This window comes from Silurus aristotelis (genome assembly GCF_946808225.1).
Source record: "Silurus aristotelis genome assembly, chromosome: 10".
Classification (NCBI taxonomy): domain Eukaryota; kingdom Metazoa; phylum Chordata; class Actinopteri; order Siluriformes; family Siluridae; genus Silurus; species Silurus aristotelis.
The window spans coordinates 20846581-20865617 of NC_139583.1; the positions used below are offsets into that span (position 1 = coordinate 20846581).

The 19037-nt window shown below is 35.6% G+C and overlaps 1 protein-coding gene across 1 annotated transcript in view; it reads left to right on the forward strand.

Annotated features, from left to right (window-relative positions):
* Positions 1-19037, forward strand: part of LOC310732386 (SH3 and multiple ankyrin repeat domains protein 2-like) — a 125631-nt gene that overhangs the window by 79063 nt on the left and 27531 nt on the right. Inside the window, exon 16 of the mRNA XM_083552841.1 lies at positions 4119-4243. Within this exon, the coding sequence (XP_083408967.1) occupies positions 4119-4243 (125 nt within the window). The remainder of the gene's footprint in view (positions 1-4118; positions 4244-19037) is intronic.

Consider the following 19037-nt stretch of genomic DNA (forward strand, 5'->3'; position numbering starts at 1 on the left):
GATAACTCCTTCATCAACCATCATCAACATCATCATCATGCCACACAAAACATGCAATTAATCTAGATTTTAACTCTAGATATGTATCATCATCATTATCATCATCATTGAAATCATCATCATGTCAACTCTAATCACACTATTACACATCATACACACCAAAACTCCTATATTAGGTATAAACCAGAAGAAAAAAGGTCTGTATTGACAATGTGGATTAAGAGCATGTCAGTGAAGTCTATGTGCTTGATAACTACTTCATCACCTTCATCTTTATCATCATCATGCTACACCAAATGCACAATCATGCCATTGATCTAGATTTTAAATCAAGATATTTTTCTCAATTCTTATCATCATTATGCCAACTCTAACTTCACTATTACACAATACACACCAAAACTCCCACATTTAGGTATATACCACCAGAACAAAGTCTGGATTGATATAATGGGTTAAGAGAATGTGTCTTTCATCATCATCAATATCAACATCATCCACTTGGTAATAGTGTTTAAAAAAACCGCAGATATCGAATGTATAAAAAATAAATGTGCCCAATTCTAGTGCATATTTTTAGTCAGTGTCAGTTTCTATCATAATCATCACCATCATCGTTACCTGACACACCACAGAAGCTGCATTTATTGTAATAACTGATTGTCACAGTCTAGCTGTATGTTTGTGGTCTTCTTATGCTACACACAAGTGTGCATTTCCTTTAGTACAGACCTCTGAGACCTCATTATTACCCCCTCATCATTAGCATGACCTTCACACTGCTGCTAATGATAACCAAACACATATGAACAGCGCGTCATTTCATTAAATACAAAAAAAGATTTATCCAAAGTGCATGTTTGTAAATCCCAATGGATACAGACAGGCTAAATGTAAACTGCATTTTGAAATCTATATAAATTATACATTCGGGGGTTGTAATTACTAGTATTTCTTTTACCACATTTTTGTAACAGAAAATGTGACATCCTATGTGTAGGTTTGTTGTAGTTCAAGTTCAGATCAGAAAACTTCTTGTGATGTTTGGTGAGGTTCTCCTTATATTTTGTTGGTTGTCAATAAAACCACCCCAGAGATAAAGCTGCAGATTATGTACTATCATGGCTGACAAACCTAAAGAAGAACAAATGACCAATAACATCCAATTATTAAGGACAGGCTTTATTGCTCAGTGCAGTAGTCTAATGAAACTTCTCCTCTTGCACCAGCTCCTTCCCCTTATGCATAAGAGAGCAAAAATAAGAAACACACACACACACAAAATCATACAACGTCCACAGTTTCCAGAGAGCATGTGAAGTAAAGTGATGCAGTTAGTGATGGATGATTTAGTATATAGCTGACAGGAGCATGGGCAAGAAAGCCACAAGTTTCACATTCAGTGTCAGTGTGTGTGTGTGTGTGTGTGTGTGTGTGTGTGTGTGTGTGTGTGTGTGTGTGTGTGTGTGTGTGTGTGTGTGTGTGTGTGTGTGTGTGTGTGTGTGTGTGTGTGTGTGTGTGTGTGTGTGTGTGTGTGTGTATTATATATATGTTATGACATAGCATTATGACGGGTGAAGTGAATAACACTGATTATCTCTTCATCATGGCTATTGTTAGTGGATAGAATATATTAGGCAGCAAGTGAATATTTTGTCCTCAAAGTTGATGTTTTAAAAGCAGGAAAAATGGGCAAGCGTAAGGACTGGACTGAGTTTGACAATAGTCACATTGTGATGGCTAGACAACAAACCTGCAGCTCTTTTGGGGTGTTTCCTTGTCTCCAGTGGTCAGTATTTATATAAAGTGGTCCAATGAAGAAACAGTGGTTAATGGGTGGCCAAGACACATTGATGCACGTGGGAAGCAAAAGCTGGCCTGTGTGGTCCGATTCAAAAGATAGGCTACTATGGCTTACATTGCTGAAGAAGTTAATGCTGTTGATGCTTGATGGGTCAGGACTGTTTTGGCAGCAAAAGGGGCACCAACACAATCTTAGGCAGGTGGTCATAATGTTATGTACACAAGTATGTGTTATTAATCCAGTGCTGATCTTAATAAAAGCCATGAGGATTCTATCAATCAATCAATCAATCAATCAAACTTTATTTATAAAGCGCATTACAACCACCAACAAGCTTTCCAGTAAAACAAAAAATAAATATTAAAAATAAAATAAAAATGTAATTAAAAAGTAATATATTAAAAAATAAATAAATACTTAAGAAAATAAAAAATAAGACACAATGAATATAAAATAGCAGTTGATTCAGGGCTATGTGTTAAAAGCTTGTCTGAATAAATGAGTATTCTATGCTTGAAACAATTTGTCCATCATTAGCACACCCACCAAAAGGACAAAATGGATGTTTTATTTAATTCATTAATGTTGAACAGTAATATGAGTGTGGAACTGGTAGCTCAGGTTTTAAGATGTTTGTAATACTGATCAGAAGGTCATACGATCAAATGCCAGCAACACCAAGCCACTGCTCTTGGGACCATGAGCAAGGCTTAAGGGACTTAGGGACTTAGGGACCCCTTACCTGGTTAGTTTTTTATAGGATAGTAGCTCGCTCTGAGAAAAAGTCCATCTGCAAAATACATATAATTTGGTGTAATGTAATGTGTTTGTTTGAAAAATATTTCCCATTCTTGTAGCCAATTTGTAATTGTAAACTGTCCTCTATATTCAAATTCAGAAAAAAATGTACATGTGCATGTTTCCACCAAGGGAAAGGTTTTAATGCTTCATATTTTTAATGTTGATCGAATGTGCAACTTCAAATAAGTAAACAGAACTGGCACTGTGAACAGCCAGCAACAAGGTTCGATTTTGAGACCCAGATACAATTTCTGGTCTGAACAATTTGAAATAGATGTAAATAAATGAATGACGGAAATAAAAACAGCTAAATGAATTGCAGTATTGCAAAGTTAACAAGAAGTCTATAAACACGTTTCATTTAATTTAGCTGTAATGTGTTCTTTTGTTCAGCCATTTGGATTGCATATGAATGAACCTCTGTGGATGTTCAAACCTTTGTGGAAATGTATTTTAAATTGCATAAAGTTTTTTTTTTTAATTGCATCACTTCCTGTTTTCACTAAGGAAAAACTGTTCCACAGACATGTTAACCTCAGTGTTGGATGCAGCATTTAGTAGTATATAGTACACTCTTTGTAAAAAGATTAAGATCTACTGTATTTCAGGTTACACAATTACAATGTTTTGTGCAACTGACCTTTTATACAAAGTGAGATTTAACCTTACTATTATTTATTCTTTGTGTGTTTGCTGTACACCTGCTTAATTCTTTCAACATATTGTATTATTATTATTTTTCATTTAATGCATAAAATCATGCAGATGTTCATATCAAACATCAGTATAAGAAATAAATGTGATCTCAGTGACATTGAATGTGGAATGGATGTTGGTGTCAGATTGGCTAGTTTGAGTATTCCAGAAACGATGAAAAAACTTGTTTTTTTGTTTGTTTGTGTTTCACCTTGTTTATGTGATCAGCAGTTTCAGAAATACCCAAGTAAACCCATCTGGTACAGCCATGTCATGGTTAAAGTCACAGTGATTACACTTCTTCTCCATTCTAAAGTTTGATATGAACATTGACAAGAACTCTTGAGCTGACATAGAAACAGTAATAGTAGCCATGTTGAGGTTAGAATCAAGTTCTGGGGAATCAAAACGTTGGATGTTAGACATAATCCTGAGTGGAATATGTTTTAAAGTATGTGTACCGTTTAAAAAAATGCAAGAATATTTATGTAGAATTAGCATTGCATAACTGAAATGTAATTCAAGTTGAATATTTGTTTAATGGAGTTTGCATGATGTCACTACAGGCTACATGATTCTCTTTATTTATTAACATTAGTCAACATTATCTAAAAGGTGCTTTAATTTGATGAACACACTAAAACTCTTCAATTTGAACATCATTAGGCTGAATAAATAAATAAAAGAATAGAAAAAAGACAAACCATTCCATCCCAACAATTCTGATACCCATTCCGATATCACACACCATACACTCAATCACTCAATCAAACCCATTTTAACTGTTTTCAAATTTTCGCACTTCTTTATCCAAAAGCGGACACGCCCATTGAGGAGTTTACACCTACTCCAGCTTTCCCTGCCCTTCAGTATCTGGAGTCAGTGGATGAGGGTGGAGTTGCATGGGAGGCAGGGCTTCGGACCGGTGACTTCCTCATCGAGGTAAGAATCATTTCCAAGTTCTGTCTTTTTTTCAAATGCTGGAATTTCTTTCAATTTCCTATGTTTTACTATTTTGTCCAAACCCTACTGAACACTTTCTGACTGGCTTATTTACAGAGAGATGTGGCCAGTGATTACACAGTGAATATGTATGTGTTTTTAGAATGCTGACTGAAGCCCAGGCCTCTTCTCCCTACATCATACCTCACCTAACTAATGCCCTTAAGGCTGAATGAGTATAAATCTTCACAACCATACTTCAACATCTAGTGGAACATTTTCCACTATAACAGTGGAATGGGATGTTAGTAAAATACGTATGAATCTTATGATCAGGTGTTCACAAACTTTTGTCCATATAATGTATTACAGGATGGGACAAATTAATTTTGTGTACCTTGGATTTACCTAAATATTACCATTGATGTGAGTGTATTGTGCTGCATTTTCTACATTTCTAAAAGTTTTTTTCTTAGTATCTCAGTTCAGCTGCATGATACATGATGAATTTAGCATCCAACAAATAAGTAGTAGTTGGTTAGCTACATAAAAAAAAAAAAACTAGCCACATAAACTATTAACATAAATTAGCTACATAAGTTCTGAGTTTGTTATATTAAGCTGGATATTCCACAAAAAAAAAATAGAGACACACAAAAATAGAGACACAACAAAATGAATTCATTTGTAAATATGCTTCTCTGTCTGAGGGACAGTTTGGGCTGCCATTTTTGCTAGAATTTGGATGGATATACTGTGTGAGTCTGCTCTTGAATTTGTACAACATTTGGAAGCTCAGAGGTTTGCAGCTGCTTTTCTGTATGGAGCAGCAATTATTTTCGAAGCACATCTCTGACGTAGGAGGAAATCTGTCTAGAGTGCATATTTGCTAAAGAAATGTAATAGCTGATAAAATAAAAGCAGTGCTCAATATGAGATGAAGATGTCAGCTGTGGTTATGCTGTTTACACATCTTTTTTATAGTTTACTTCCTCAAAATTAGCACTTCTTAGAGAACAGTTTGCTAACATGCACATTCACTAACATGCTCACTTAAGCTGCAGTTTGTCTCTAGTGTGATGATATTCAGTGGTCAGAACACTGTAATTATTATAATAATAAAGCAATAAAGTTCAATCTTTCTCTCATACTCTCTTTCTTTCTTTTTTTCTTTCTTTCTTTCTTTCTTTCTTTCTTTCTTTCTTTCTTTCTTTCTTTCTTTCTTTCTTTCTTTCTTTCTTTCTTTCTTTCTTTCTTTCTACACTCACACCTCTATTTCTGTTTTCTACGTCAACCTACCATGTTTGTATCCCATTTAACTTTTCCTTTTCTTTTTCATTTTACTTAATCCATCCCTAACTTATCTTTATTCTCTATATTCTCTATAGCTTTTTAGCAAAGGACAGCAATTATTAAGCATGACATCTCAATACAAGCAGAGACTACATTATTACACTGATGATTGGATCTCTCAATTTATTAAGTATAGTAGTATTATTAGATTGGTCATGTAAAATTTAACAAAATAAAAATAACATGCACTACATGGACAAAAGTATTGAACCTGGACACATGGACACCTGGCCTTTCTAACCATATGTAGTTCTAAACTGTTGCCACAACTATGGAGGCACACAATTGTTTTGAATGTCTTTGGATGCGGTGGCATTAAAATTCCCTTCACTTAAATCACCTTCGTTGATTTAAAAATCGGCCTTCGTACACCAGTACCTGACTGTACTAACATTTATTAGAACATCTTCTCAGAAGAGTGAATATTATTATAGCAGCACACTCATATCAAATGTGGAATTGGATGTTCAGATTGAATATTCAAATCTTATGGTCATATTTCCACAAACTTTGACCCATGCAGCCTATGTTGGTTTTAAAAGGTGTGTGTGTGTGTGTGTGTGTGTGTGTGTGTGTGTGTGTGTGTGTGTGTGTGTGTGTGTGTGTGTGTGTGTACTGTATATGGCTGTGACCTGCAGCTTTGTCCCTGTGAAACTTGCCCTTCAGCATGCATGATTTACAACACTGTGCAGCTGGGCATAAATTTTTCATTGTGTCTGTGTGTGTGTGTGTGTGTGTGTGTGTGTGTGTGTGTGTCTGCCTATGTGCACTACCTGTGACAGAAAACACTATAAAAGATTGGAAATTACAGTTTCAGGGTGCTCAGGTTTGATTCTGAGCTTTATATGCTGCCTGTGTAAAGTTTTGCTTGTTCTTCTTGTGTTTGTGTGGCTTTCCTCCAGGTTCTCTGGTTTCCTCCCACCTTCCAAAACATGTAGATTGGCATATTGGCTGTGTTAAATTAGCCCTAGGTGTGAGTGGCACCTGGTGTGTTTTGATGCTAGATGAGTTGGTTTTAGATGAAGCCTATCTCAGCAAGTGGTGCACCAAAAATACTGTTATTAAATAAAAGGAAGCAAGAATGGTATGAAATATGGTTGCACATCACAATCATAAAATCTTTTTTTCAATGTCTGAAATTAAGTTTCCTCACTGAACTCTGTTTTAACACAGAGCTGCTTGTTTTTATAGGTAACTATGCCGGTCATGGGAACACATAGTACAACACATTGATGACCCAGGATTGGACACCAATTTATCATTCATAATTATCTAGGGGGATAAAAATTGACCCACTGGCATTGTGTATTTTACATATGCGAGAAAAACTGAAGAACCCAAAGGAACCCCAGACAAACATACTGTAGGCAGAAACTTAGCAGGCAGTAAATCAGGAACTCGTAGGGTGACACTGACCAGCGCTAAAATGTGATGCCGTGTCTGCTGAAGTGGCAGGTAACCGATCCAATAATTTGTTAGTAGTAAAACTATTACTTTAATTAGCTTGTATATGCAAAGCCTTTTTTGTGTCAGTGACAGTGGTGGCTCAACATTAGCTGCTTGGTAACTTAGTAGAAGGTTAGGGGTTCAAGCCACAGCACCACCAAGCTGCCACTGTTGGAACCTTGAGCATGGCCATTAACCCTCTCCAGGACTGTCACTGCTTCTAGTGAAGTTATATATAAGGTTTACATGAATTTGATTGTGGTAAAGACTTCCAGCACCTGATTGGCTAAACACAATGCACCATTAAAATCTGATATACTGTAAAGACTATGCTATACAACGATAGCTTGATTATGAATATTATTATACATTAAAACTGACTCTCAGCCAAACCCATGTAATGTAATAAAATTGTTAGCATTGCAAGTAATTACGTCATAATTATATAAATCCTACTGAAAAGTAAGTAAAATAGAAGAAATAAAGAAGAAAAAGCTAAAGTTCAATGGAAAATGAAAGTTTTGAGGAAATATGAATAATACAGAATGTATTTGTATTTTACTTCACAGGAAAATTTGTACTAAACAGAATGAGTTCAGTCATGTCCTTTAAAACGTTATAGCTGCTAAGCCAAAATGGTTGAGATCTAAGATTTGCTTGCACATTCCATCATATAAAAATTAAAATGAACACAAAAAAATACATTGGCCTAAATGTGTTCGAATCAACTTACTGTAAATTTGCTTAGTTTTATTTCATGTTGCTATTCAACATTCAACATGTTTTACTAGGGAATAATAGAATTATTTTACCCTATATATATACATATATAGTCTACTCTGGGTTACTCATTTTAGATAACGGACATAAACCGCTTTAACTGTGTGACAAGCATCATTTGCAGCTTTAACAGATGACCGTGGTGTAAGTGGGATAATCCCAGCTAGGGGTCTATCATTTTACTGCACTCTCACTTCTTCATACTAGAAAATTCTTTAGTCTTGTGCGCTGTCCGTTAAATTCATTCAGCACACACCTAACCATTGATTATCCCTTTACATGTAAAACTGAGCCATTATTAAAAGTATGTGTGATCAGTTTACCAGTTACTTTATTTTGTCATTTAAACCATAGATGCATGAGCACTCAAATATGAACAGAATAAAACTCTTACAACTTACAATGTAGGCTGTTGGAAGTACATATTTAGCTGTGTTTAATATTCATTGATGACCTCAATGTCTAATTCTGTGCCACATTTGCTCTAAACACCCCTATTGCAACCAATCCCACCTCTTCTGTTGTAAGGAAATACTTTAGGCATCATGAGTTTTCTTTTAAAGGAAAGGAGCAGAGCTGAGCAGCTGTGTTTGGGTCAGAGGTGGGACTAACTGACTAATCGGGTCATTTATACCCAAAGCAACTTATGACTCATTAAGTGAGTTGGAAACACATGAGCTTTACAAAAAAGAAAGATTATTTATGACATATCTGACTATAGGGATGCACGACATGCACAAAAATAGCTTATTGTAATTATATTAATATACCCTATATAATATGATGTCAATGCCAGAGTTTTACAAAAATGTATAGGTGGTTAGAGGAAATATTTACATATAGAAAGCATCTACCATTGCTCAGATCAATATATATTACTGACTGAGAAAAATTGTCAAGTCAAGCTGAGAAAATGTACATAAAGCACATATATACTGTGGCCAGGGGAAAGATTTTAAATAAAGAAATGTTTATGGTTTAATAATATTCTATTGTTTTTTGAATAAAAAAAGTAAATGGCAGTTAAAACCCGAGAGAAGGAAATAATTACAATGCACTGACTTTTTAAATGCAATTGCTATGTAATAATTTAATAAAGATGTCAGCTTGTAAATGAACATTTTACATTCTTGTCATTTTATAATTAGCCATTCATCTGTCAGCAGCCCAATGCATACAATCCTACACATTCTCACTCCCAACTAGTCACATATGGACCCGTTCGTCAGGATCAAGAACTTTAGTTCACATCAAACATCAGAATGAGGAAAAAGTGATCCTTAGTCCATGTTAGTTTTTGTTCCTTAATCTTTAACAGTCCAGTTTGGGATGTCCATAATAGGCTCAGATTCTTGGTTTTGGCTAAGACAGGAAACCTGATAAAGTCTAATGCTAAAGCACATTAACTTCAAGATTTGAATTTTTGTGCATGTTTGGATGCTTTTGATTATAGGAGCTATATCGTTTATTTAAGCTCAGACAAATATATGACCATTTTCTTCTGTCTTCTCTTATCAACAAGCCATTACCACTTACTGTCTCTCACTCAATGTTGTTTTTATTTGTTTGTTTTCTACACCATTCTGTGTAAATTAAAAAAATCCATTCAATGTCAAGAGAAAAGTCACAGAGAACACACTTTTACATCAATACTGATGGTCAAGGTTAACATTATCTAGTTCTTGACTTGTATCTACATGATTTATATTTTACCTTATTTATTTATTTTTTGCATTGCACTTTTGCCACATGATTGATTGATTGATTAAATGTTAGTTGTTGTACCATTTGACCCATTGTTACATACTTTGCATACTTTGAGTAAATGTTTATCTTATTCCTTTAGTACTTTATGGACAGAAACTCCTTACTACATGCTATGGCCAGGTTTGTAGCCTGCACACTAGCAGCAACCTTCTACTGTCCTGTCTCACATGATTAATGAATTAGAGGGTGAATAAATAACCATGAGGGAGAGGAAAGGATATAGTGTCCTTTTCCTGCCTACTGTAGAACATTTAACAGCAGGTAAAATTATTTAATGACATAATAACATGATAGTAGCATCAGTATAGTAGAACTTTATCTGAGACAAATTTCTTTTCCATTCATATGTCTAACAAAACATGACAGACAAAACCGACTCTCTGACACCGAAAATGTTTTATATATTTGACAATACTGCCTTCTGCTAGTAGTTTTATTCACAAACATTCTGACAAGTGGACAGTTGAGAAGCCAGACATAAGACACCCACACAAGTAATCAGTAAAGGTAGACTGTGGTTGCATTTGAAAAGAAATACTCATATTATTCTGCATCAGTCTAAACTGTATACACCATAATATTTTTGTAGTACTAGCCAAGAGTGTGCAGTGGGTAATGATCAACATTTAATTATGTATTTAATTCACTTGAAGATCCAGTCTTCTCATTATCTCTTTGCTTATTTTTTTTATATAAAAACGAATTTCAGTTTACACATGATTAGAAATGTGTTTACCGGGTAGTTAAATCATGCAGTGAGGCAACAAAGAAGGGCATAAAGCAACATAACTTTTACATGACATTTAAAATAAATAGCAAATTCTCTGTCTAGTATGTGGTAAACAGTTATAGCCAATTTTGTCCAAATTAGAGAACATTTTGAGAAAACATTATTAATACCACCGTCGCAGTTCCACTCAAAATTCCACTAGTCATATACGAAAACAACCTCACTGATGTAGAGATGGAAATGGTATTATGTATTCGTAGGCATAAAAAGATGTTTTAAAAAGGAAATGACTAGAGAAAGGTTGTTAGACACCATACACTGACATCATGTTGTTCTCTGTAGCAAAGCCATTGTTGGCAATTACAGCTTTAAGGTCTTACCATCACGCCAGCTTTAAGATCTCACTATTCCTTTGGGCAAGGTGTCATTCATTTCCTAAAGTTAGTAAGGTTCTTCTGATGGGCCAAAAGTTCTCTATAAAAACAGTCAGAAGATTGGCTAGGACATGCAAGCACCTTTGTTTTCTTTTGTAAAAACCTTAAGTACTGAGTTTTTGGGGCCATTCTTTTGTTAAAACACACATTATATTGACAAAAGTACTGGGATACCTGACCTTTCCAGCCATTAAAAAGTTTTGAGACTAGCTCTGTTTAGCTCTATCTTGTCGAAGCGTGTCAAGCACCTTCAGCGATTCGAGCTGGATCTCCACAATCGTATCAAAACGGCAACCATTGAGCTTTCCGATCTTTGGGAAGAGGATAGTCCATAGGATTGCTCTCGGACGATCATCATGCACAATTTGGCAAATGGTTTTGACACTTCCTGCGATGTTCTTTTGCTCTTGAAGTGCACGTGCTACCTAAAACACCTCGAATGACTTTTTGCAGCATCGTATATCAAACGTATGTCATGTCAAATGGCTCTATGGTAGATTTGCCCAGTTTCTTGCTGCTTTTAGTTTGTCCTGCAGGTTGGTTGTTAGTTTCTTTCTTAATTTCCCTATCAGTCTGAGAATGTGTTATGAAATCTTGTGTGTGTTGTGTGTGTTGTAATTCCATTACATTAATTAATTACATACTGAAAGGGATGTTTACAGTCTTTGCAATGACTCTGTCCCTTGATCTTTAACCTGAAGGCTACTTTCATAAAATCTTTATGTCCAATAGGCATGGTCATGACCATTCTATGTACTGTTCTGTATTGTGAGAGTGTTGCGTGTGAAAATCGAAAGAGTTTCTGAAATACTCGGAACAAACCATACTTGCTCCAATATGCCGTAGTTAAAGTCACAGTAATCACATGGTTACTTCATTTTGATGTTTTACATGAACATTAACTAAAGTATCTGCATGATCTTAATGCATTCCACCAATGAACCAATAGGCATTTTAACCTGTGGCAGGTAATATCCCCTCAGCTGAGGCTTTTTAAAATTACAGCAGGTTTTGTCTTTCTATTTCACTTATTGAGAGATTGTGGGTATTCTGAACTATTCAGTCCATCTTTTCTTGTGCAGTATGAGAAGTTAGTTGTCAGCTGTGAACCAGCTGTTCAAGTTTTTGTCAGTATGCTGTAAGGTTTATGGTGTGGGTAAATGGTGACAATGAAGATAAAGATGATGATGGTGATGATGATGATGATGATGATGATGATGATGATTAGTCTTATAATGATTATGATGATTAATTTTATTATTATTATTGTATTTGTGTTACTGTAAATGGGGGACCAGTAGTAAGAAGTAAGAAAAAAGTCTACTAGACTGTTAATTGTCTTGACAACAAATCTTTGGAAGCAGGAAGTAATATAAAATAGATGCAGTCCGTTAGTATGGGATCCATTTTCCATTTTATTTATTTAAATGTTTAAACCTTGTGGGTAAAATATTTTACAGAAAGCAGAATCAGTTGAAAAATTGGACTCCAGACAATTTTTCATTAAGCAGTTGAATAGTTATCATGATTTTACCTTTGTGTATAAGACTATATAAGTAAATTACTACAACAAAATAAAAGAACAAACAGTGACAAAGAAAGTCTCAGAAGTTAAATTCTTGCTAATTATTTAAAAAAAAAATTGTTGTTTGGACCCTTAAAGCATTTATATTTGTCATTTTGGGAAATAGTATTAGGTCTTCATAAGCATAAAAAGACAATAACAGCTTTAAGATCTCACTGCTAAAAATGTTATTAGCTTTTTGTAGCATTGTAGGATAATTTTGACTCATTCCTCTTGCCAAAGTGTCATTTATTCTCCAAAGATATTAAAAGAGCAAATTGTGGTGAAGAAAGTCTCGGAAGTTGTTTTGTTTAATTCTTTTTTTAATTTTCTGACCAATAATTTGTTGTTTAGACACATAAAACATTCATGTTTGCCATTTGGGGCTTGGGACTTTGGACGTTGGATAAAATAGATAATAACCCTGTGCTTCATATCTAATACTCAGACAGCCATGACGTAGTGCACAAATACATATGGATCTTTGTGTACAGATTTCATCACGATGAAGGGCCAGCCATAGCTCCATTTGAGTCAGCTTTTCCAGAGATCATAGAGAAGGCTTTATGAGTCATGGTGCATTAGAACCTCAGCTCTGAAGACTGATGCAACTGGAGACAAATACTCAAGAGTTTTGTGAATTTGCATGGATTTGTATATCTCTTTATATATCTGTTTTACTTCTTCTTCTTTTTTGGCACAGCTTAACTCCTACGTAATTCCCAAAAATGCCTAAATCATGAAACTGTATAGTGCTTTTCGTTTACTCCAAAGTTTTAAACAGGCTTTTACAATGTATTGGACACTATGACATTATACCATTACGACAGGTGAGGAGAAATAACACTGATCATCTCTTTATCATTGCACCTATTAATGGGTGGGAAATATTAGGCAACATGTGAACATTTTGTCCGCAAAGTTGATTTGTTAGAAACAGGAAAAATGTGCCCGGTCTGCAGTGGTTAGTATCTATCAAAAGTGGTCCCAGGAAGGAACAGTGGCGACGAGGTCACGGGCGGCCGAGGCTCACTGATGTACGTGGGGAGCAAAGGTTGGCCTCCTGTGGTTGAATTCAACAGACGAGCTACTGTATCTCAAATTGCTGAAGAATTGAATGCTGTTAATGTTCTACGGGTCTGGACTGTTTTGGCAGCAAAAAGGAGACCAACACAATATTAGACAGGTGATCATAATGTTATGTCTGATTGGTGGCTATTAAATTATGCCTGATCGGTGTATATGTCCTTGTTGTTGAGGTCTCTGTGCCCTTGAGTAACACAGAGGAATTTCGTATCATTAGAGTATGCAGTTATCACAAAACAACATAGTTCACAAAAAAAAAGGGCCTTGTGGGTGTTCTGAGCACTTTTTTGATTTGATGTACAATATTTCGTAATATAATACCAGACCTAAGGGTACATTTTTGTCTCAGTTTTCCTGGAGATATGTAGAAATAAAACAAGTACATTTGTTTCGTTTTTTTTATAAGATAATACTACCATTGGATGGATTACTGTACATTTGTATTAGATTGCTAGCCATTATGTTTGCCGGGTATCTACAGACATTTTAAGAAAGCTTCAAAGGGCAGTTCGAAGGGCAGTAAAGTGTATATTATAGAGGCAAGAAGTGTCATTTAGTGCTAGTTCTTTTTACCTAGTGTGCAGTTTTCATGATATGGTTTATAGATGAATTGAGTAAAAGATGGAGCCATATCACTGAAAAAATTACAGTCATCTCTGAAGAGATCTCATGGATCTCAGACGAGCACTAGAATAGCAATTGAGAGTATTTATTCCTGTTGGTAAATTTGATGGATAAAGGTTTAATGAGTAAGAATCACCTCAGGCTTAATTTCGGCCTTCCACCAGTCAGAAAGTTAGTCACCTTTTACTTTTTATATGCAGCTACAGTGAGCTGGGAGAGTTTGGAGTAGTTAAGATCAAAAATGATCAAAAAAACATCCTTGTGTAGAGTGTCAAGGCACTGCAGGAGAAAATGTGTCCATTTGTTTATTGTTTCATTAACTGATCTTGCTTAACCTCGAAGGCTTAAGCAAAGGGTCTGCAAAGTTCTTCATTTGACCACAATTTTAAACAATATTATTTTACCTGCACAATATAGAAGAGAACATACTGCAGCATAAATATGCAATCGTGATTTTTGCCTGCCGCATTAAATTGTGGGATGCAGTATAACCATGAAGACATCTCTGTCTGTGTATTTAGAAATGTTGGCTAAAGTACTAATATTCACATACTGTGCACTGCCTACTGGTGAAGGACAAGGCATAGTATGAGTGCACATATGTACCAGTGCATGCACACAAACACGCACACGCACGCACACGCACGCACACGCACGCACACGCACGCACACGCACACACACACACACACACACACACATTGCATACTTTAGATTTTATTTTTCACCCTGGCATGTGGTGCTTCTGTGACATCAGCCTCCTGGGCTGTTGCCTTGGTTACACAGGCCTGTGATTCCTCTGCTTGGATTACTCTTACACACACACACACACACACACACACACACACACACACACACACACACACACACACACACACACACACACACACACACACACATTCCTAATCTTGTGAACTGCTCTGCCTGCTAACCCAGTTTTGCTTGGCACAGCTGAAGGGTGCAAATCACAGTTTTAGTGTGTATCACTGTACAAACCTGTGTGTGTGTGTGTGTGTGTGTGTGTGTGTGTGTGTGTGTGTGTGTGTGTGTGTGTGTGTGTGTGTGTGTGTGGCCCTTGTGTCACAGTGCATTCTGGGACATTTTCCATCCGCATATAAAACAAACACATAATATTATTTTTTGCTCATCCTGCATCCATTTTAATTTAGAATAAACAAACTCCTATTACACCAAAAAAACTGAAAATATAATATTATATAAACAGAATAATATTAATTTTACTATTAATACCAAACTTGAGTATTGTATTAAACATATATCAAAGTTTAAATGAAAAAAGAACTGAGGAAAGTGAATGTATGCATCTAGCTGATCGGAAAACACACCTGGTAGGCAAGCTTTCACCCGATAGGTTAATTTTTTAGTTGTTAGGTCAGCTTTCACCTGCAAGGTTAGATTTCACCCTTTATGGGTGCGTCTCAATCAGCAGTCTCGCTCCCTAGGTCGTGAATCAGTATACTACTCAATGGGACACTGATGATTAAATTTGTGATTATGTTTTACATAAGGAACTTTCTAATTCCAGTCACACAATTAATCAGTCAAAGTTAAAATTAAAATATATAAAGATTTATGTCATATACATTTTATTAGCTTTATCACACATGTTTCTGTCATGGTACCTCAAGCTGGATCTGTTTCAAGCTAGGCTAGCTAGTAAATTCTGTCTAATTTAAAAAAGGTAATTAAACACAACTGAGAAAAAAATGTCAATTACAATTAAAAATCACAAGCACAATGAATGATTTGAGAGCTACAACACGCTATAGTACCTACATTTGTTGTCATTGATTTATGCCATTTGTCTGAGAGACTTTCAAAGGTATCAATCTCAATAACGAAACCTAGTGAGCTTTGAGGGTTTTTGCAGTTTGTTTTAGGATTTTTTTTAGGGAGCATTGGAGGGATTTTGTGATTTTGTGCCCTGATTACTGGACTAGGACGCTGATAGAGAAACATTCTTTGTCAGAGTTCATTTGTCCTTCCTATACAACATAAACATTCAACTGAATACTTCAAAATAGTGTTTTAATGAATAAAAATAGTGTTCTAAAAAGCGAATATTTAATTTGAAGGAAAAAAGTTATTCACGACCACAAAAATAAATGTATTGAGTGTGTGAACAACACTGTTCTGGACACACTAAGTATAAATAAGGCCCTACTGCTTTACAACAGGGCATCATGACATAGATTGTTTTTATTACAACAGAATACTTCTTACTAGACTGTTATGCCAGTGCAAAAAAAAGTGTTTTTTACTCCCAATGTTACAAATACAGTGTATTTGTAAAAGTGTACAAATCTACATACCTTTGTTAAAATAGCAGGTTGCTGTGATGTAAGCAATAAATAGAAGATCAATCCTGCCAGATCCGTTTCCACTGGTAATGTAATAGAGCAACCAACACATTTTTTTTATTATATTCTTTTAAGTGAAAACCTACTTGAATAATTGTGCACACTTCAATGAATAGTTTGCTAAAGCAGCTTTTGCATGTAATACAACTTTTAGTATATTTTAGCTAAAAGGCTACCAAAGTAACACATCTTGAATTGTAAATTATATTCCATTTAACCCTTAAAATGCTCCAGATCTATCAAATAGCATGGAATTGATTAATTGCAGGGGATCTATTTATTGATTTCATAGGCTTTTGTTGATCTTTTGCTGAAGTATGCTGACTCTGGCTTTGGATTGTTAATATGCCAGAAGATGTTTTCTTCATCTTCAGTTTTCTTCATCTTCAGCAAATAGATGTTTAAAGCTATTGCTTTATTGTGTGTATGGTGCCATTGGCTGTCCTGAATCATATATCTTTTAAAGGTATTCCCTAAATATTCTACCTTTCTTTTATTAGACTTTGTACACATTGTTTGAGGTGATTTCAGTGGGTTTAAGTTTAAGTTTAAGCGTTTGTTTAGGGTCCCTGGTGGTCTAGTGGTTAGGATGCAGTGCTCTCACCGCTGCGGCCCAGGTTTGATCCCCGGTCAGGGAACCAACCAGAGCCGCTCTTAGTGCTGGTCCCAAGCCTGGATAAATGGGGAGGGTTGCGTTAGGAAGGGCATCCAGCGTAAAAACATGTGCCAAATCAAAAATGCGGATGATCTGCTGTGGCGGCCCCTAATGGGAGAAGCCGAAAGAAAGTTTAATTGATTGTTTGGGTTTTTTTTAAAATAGCAATAATACCCTATAGCCCAGACATGTAAATGATATGACAGATGCTGGAAGTGATCAATACCTAAAAAAATTATTTTGCTGTAGGTCTCTTAGCAGCTTCCCTAATACATTTTGAGTTGACCTTTGGCTGTCCTGCACTTGGTAATGCCACTGTGTTACCTTGTTTTTTTACTTGGCTCTAATTGGCCTTTACTGTGTTACATGGTACATCTAATCTTGAGCACTCAGATAAAACCAAGATGGAGTCAAAAAAAAAATCTTTATTTGGAGTTCATCAAAATGACTTGGTTAATGATAAGTGTATGCAAATGAACATGAGTTTAAATTTAATTGGTTCATTTTGAGAACAGTCACATGCCTCTATTATAAAAGTGTGTGCATACTTATGCAACCAGATCTGCATTTATTTCCGTTTGTTTTTCACTTTCATTTTCTGCTTGGAAAAATGGAAAAAGATCGACATTATTTATCCTGGTTCGCTTTTTACCCCACCCAAGCCTTATAAAATGTGTGTAAAAGGTGGTCCAAGCTCAGAGTCTTTGAGAAGCAACATTGTCAATTTGGGGGTTGTTTGACCATAACCAAATATGTCTTCTTTAAAAAATATTGTAATACATCCTATTCTGATCAAATTCAATTCCATCAATATATAAATGAATCTATGGCATAGTTTTGTGACTTCATGCAAACTTTTGATTATGTATGAGTTACTTTCTCCAGAAAAAAGTTAATAACATTGGGTAGATGGACTTTAAGAGTGGGTGGAGTATTGTGCTGAGAATGTTATTCTTTCTGTAAAGCTACACTATGTGAACAAATGTTTGTGAGCATAATGTTTTGTGTGCTTTTTGACCATCCCATTCCACATTTAGTCCCTATTAGCTATAATAATAACCTCCACTCTTCTAAGAAGATTTCCAATAGAATTTGGAGATTTGTCACATTCGGCCACAAGGGCATTAGTAAAGTCAGGTCCTGATGTAGGGTGAGGCAGTCAGCGTTTCAATTTATCCCAAAACCCATGTAAACCATATCTTCATACACAGGTCATGATGAAACAGGGGTATTGTCATGATGGAACAGGTTTGGGCTTCATAGTTCAAGTGAAGGAATAAAATGAATGCTACATCATCCAAAGACATCCTATACAACTACAAACAGTTTGGGGGAAAAGCACATATGGCTGGAAAGGTTAGGTGCCCCAATATTTTTGAAGATATATTGTTTTTTTCTTTTTTAAAATAACATTATTTCTTTGTATTTTTAGCTCCCTAAAATCGCTGATAGTAAGTAAAATTGTTAATGGTCAAGCCACTATAAGTGCATTAATCGGTGTTCTTTGTGTGTGTGAGGAATCTTCAGTATCTCTCTATTGTGTTCAGTGTAATTACATTCAGACCCAAAAACTGCAGTCATTTACTACACATATGCACTCACACACTCACACGATTGTCCTTGAAAATCATTCGAAACTTTATATGTGAATTAGGGAGTTTAAAGCATGTCCATGTGTGTGTGAGGGTGTGTGTGAGAGTGTGTGTGATGTGGACCTGCCAATGCTGAAGTATGTATCATTTTCTTAGTTTAAGAACAGGCATTAGCTCTGCTGCAGCTGTTTGTGTACGTGTGCCTGTGTGTCTGTGTTCTGCGCTCTTAAGGATAGCAGTGATGATTCATGCCACTGCAGACGTCACCAACAGAAAGAAAGACAGAGCAGAAGACAACGAAAAAGACAAAACACAACGACATGAAACATGTCTCCGTGCTCCGAATCTGTCGACTCATACTACACACCTAAAAATAGAAATGGA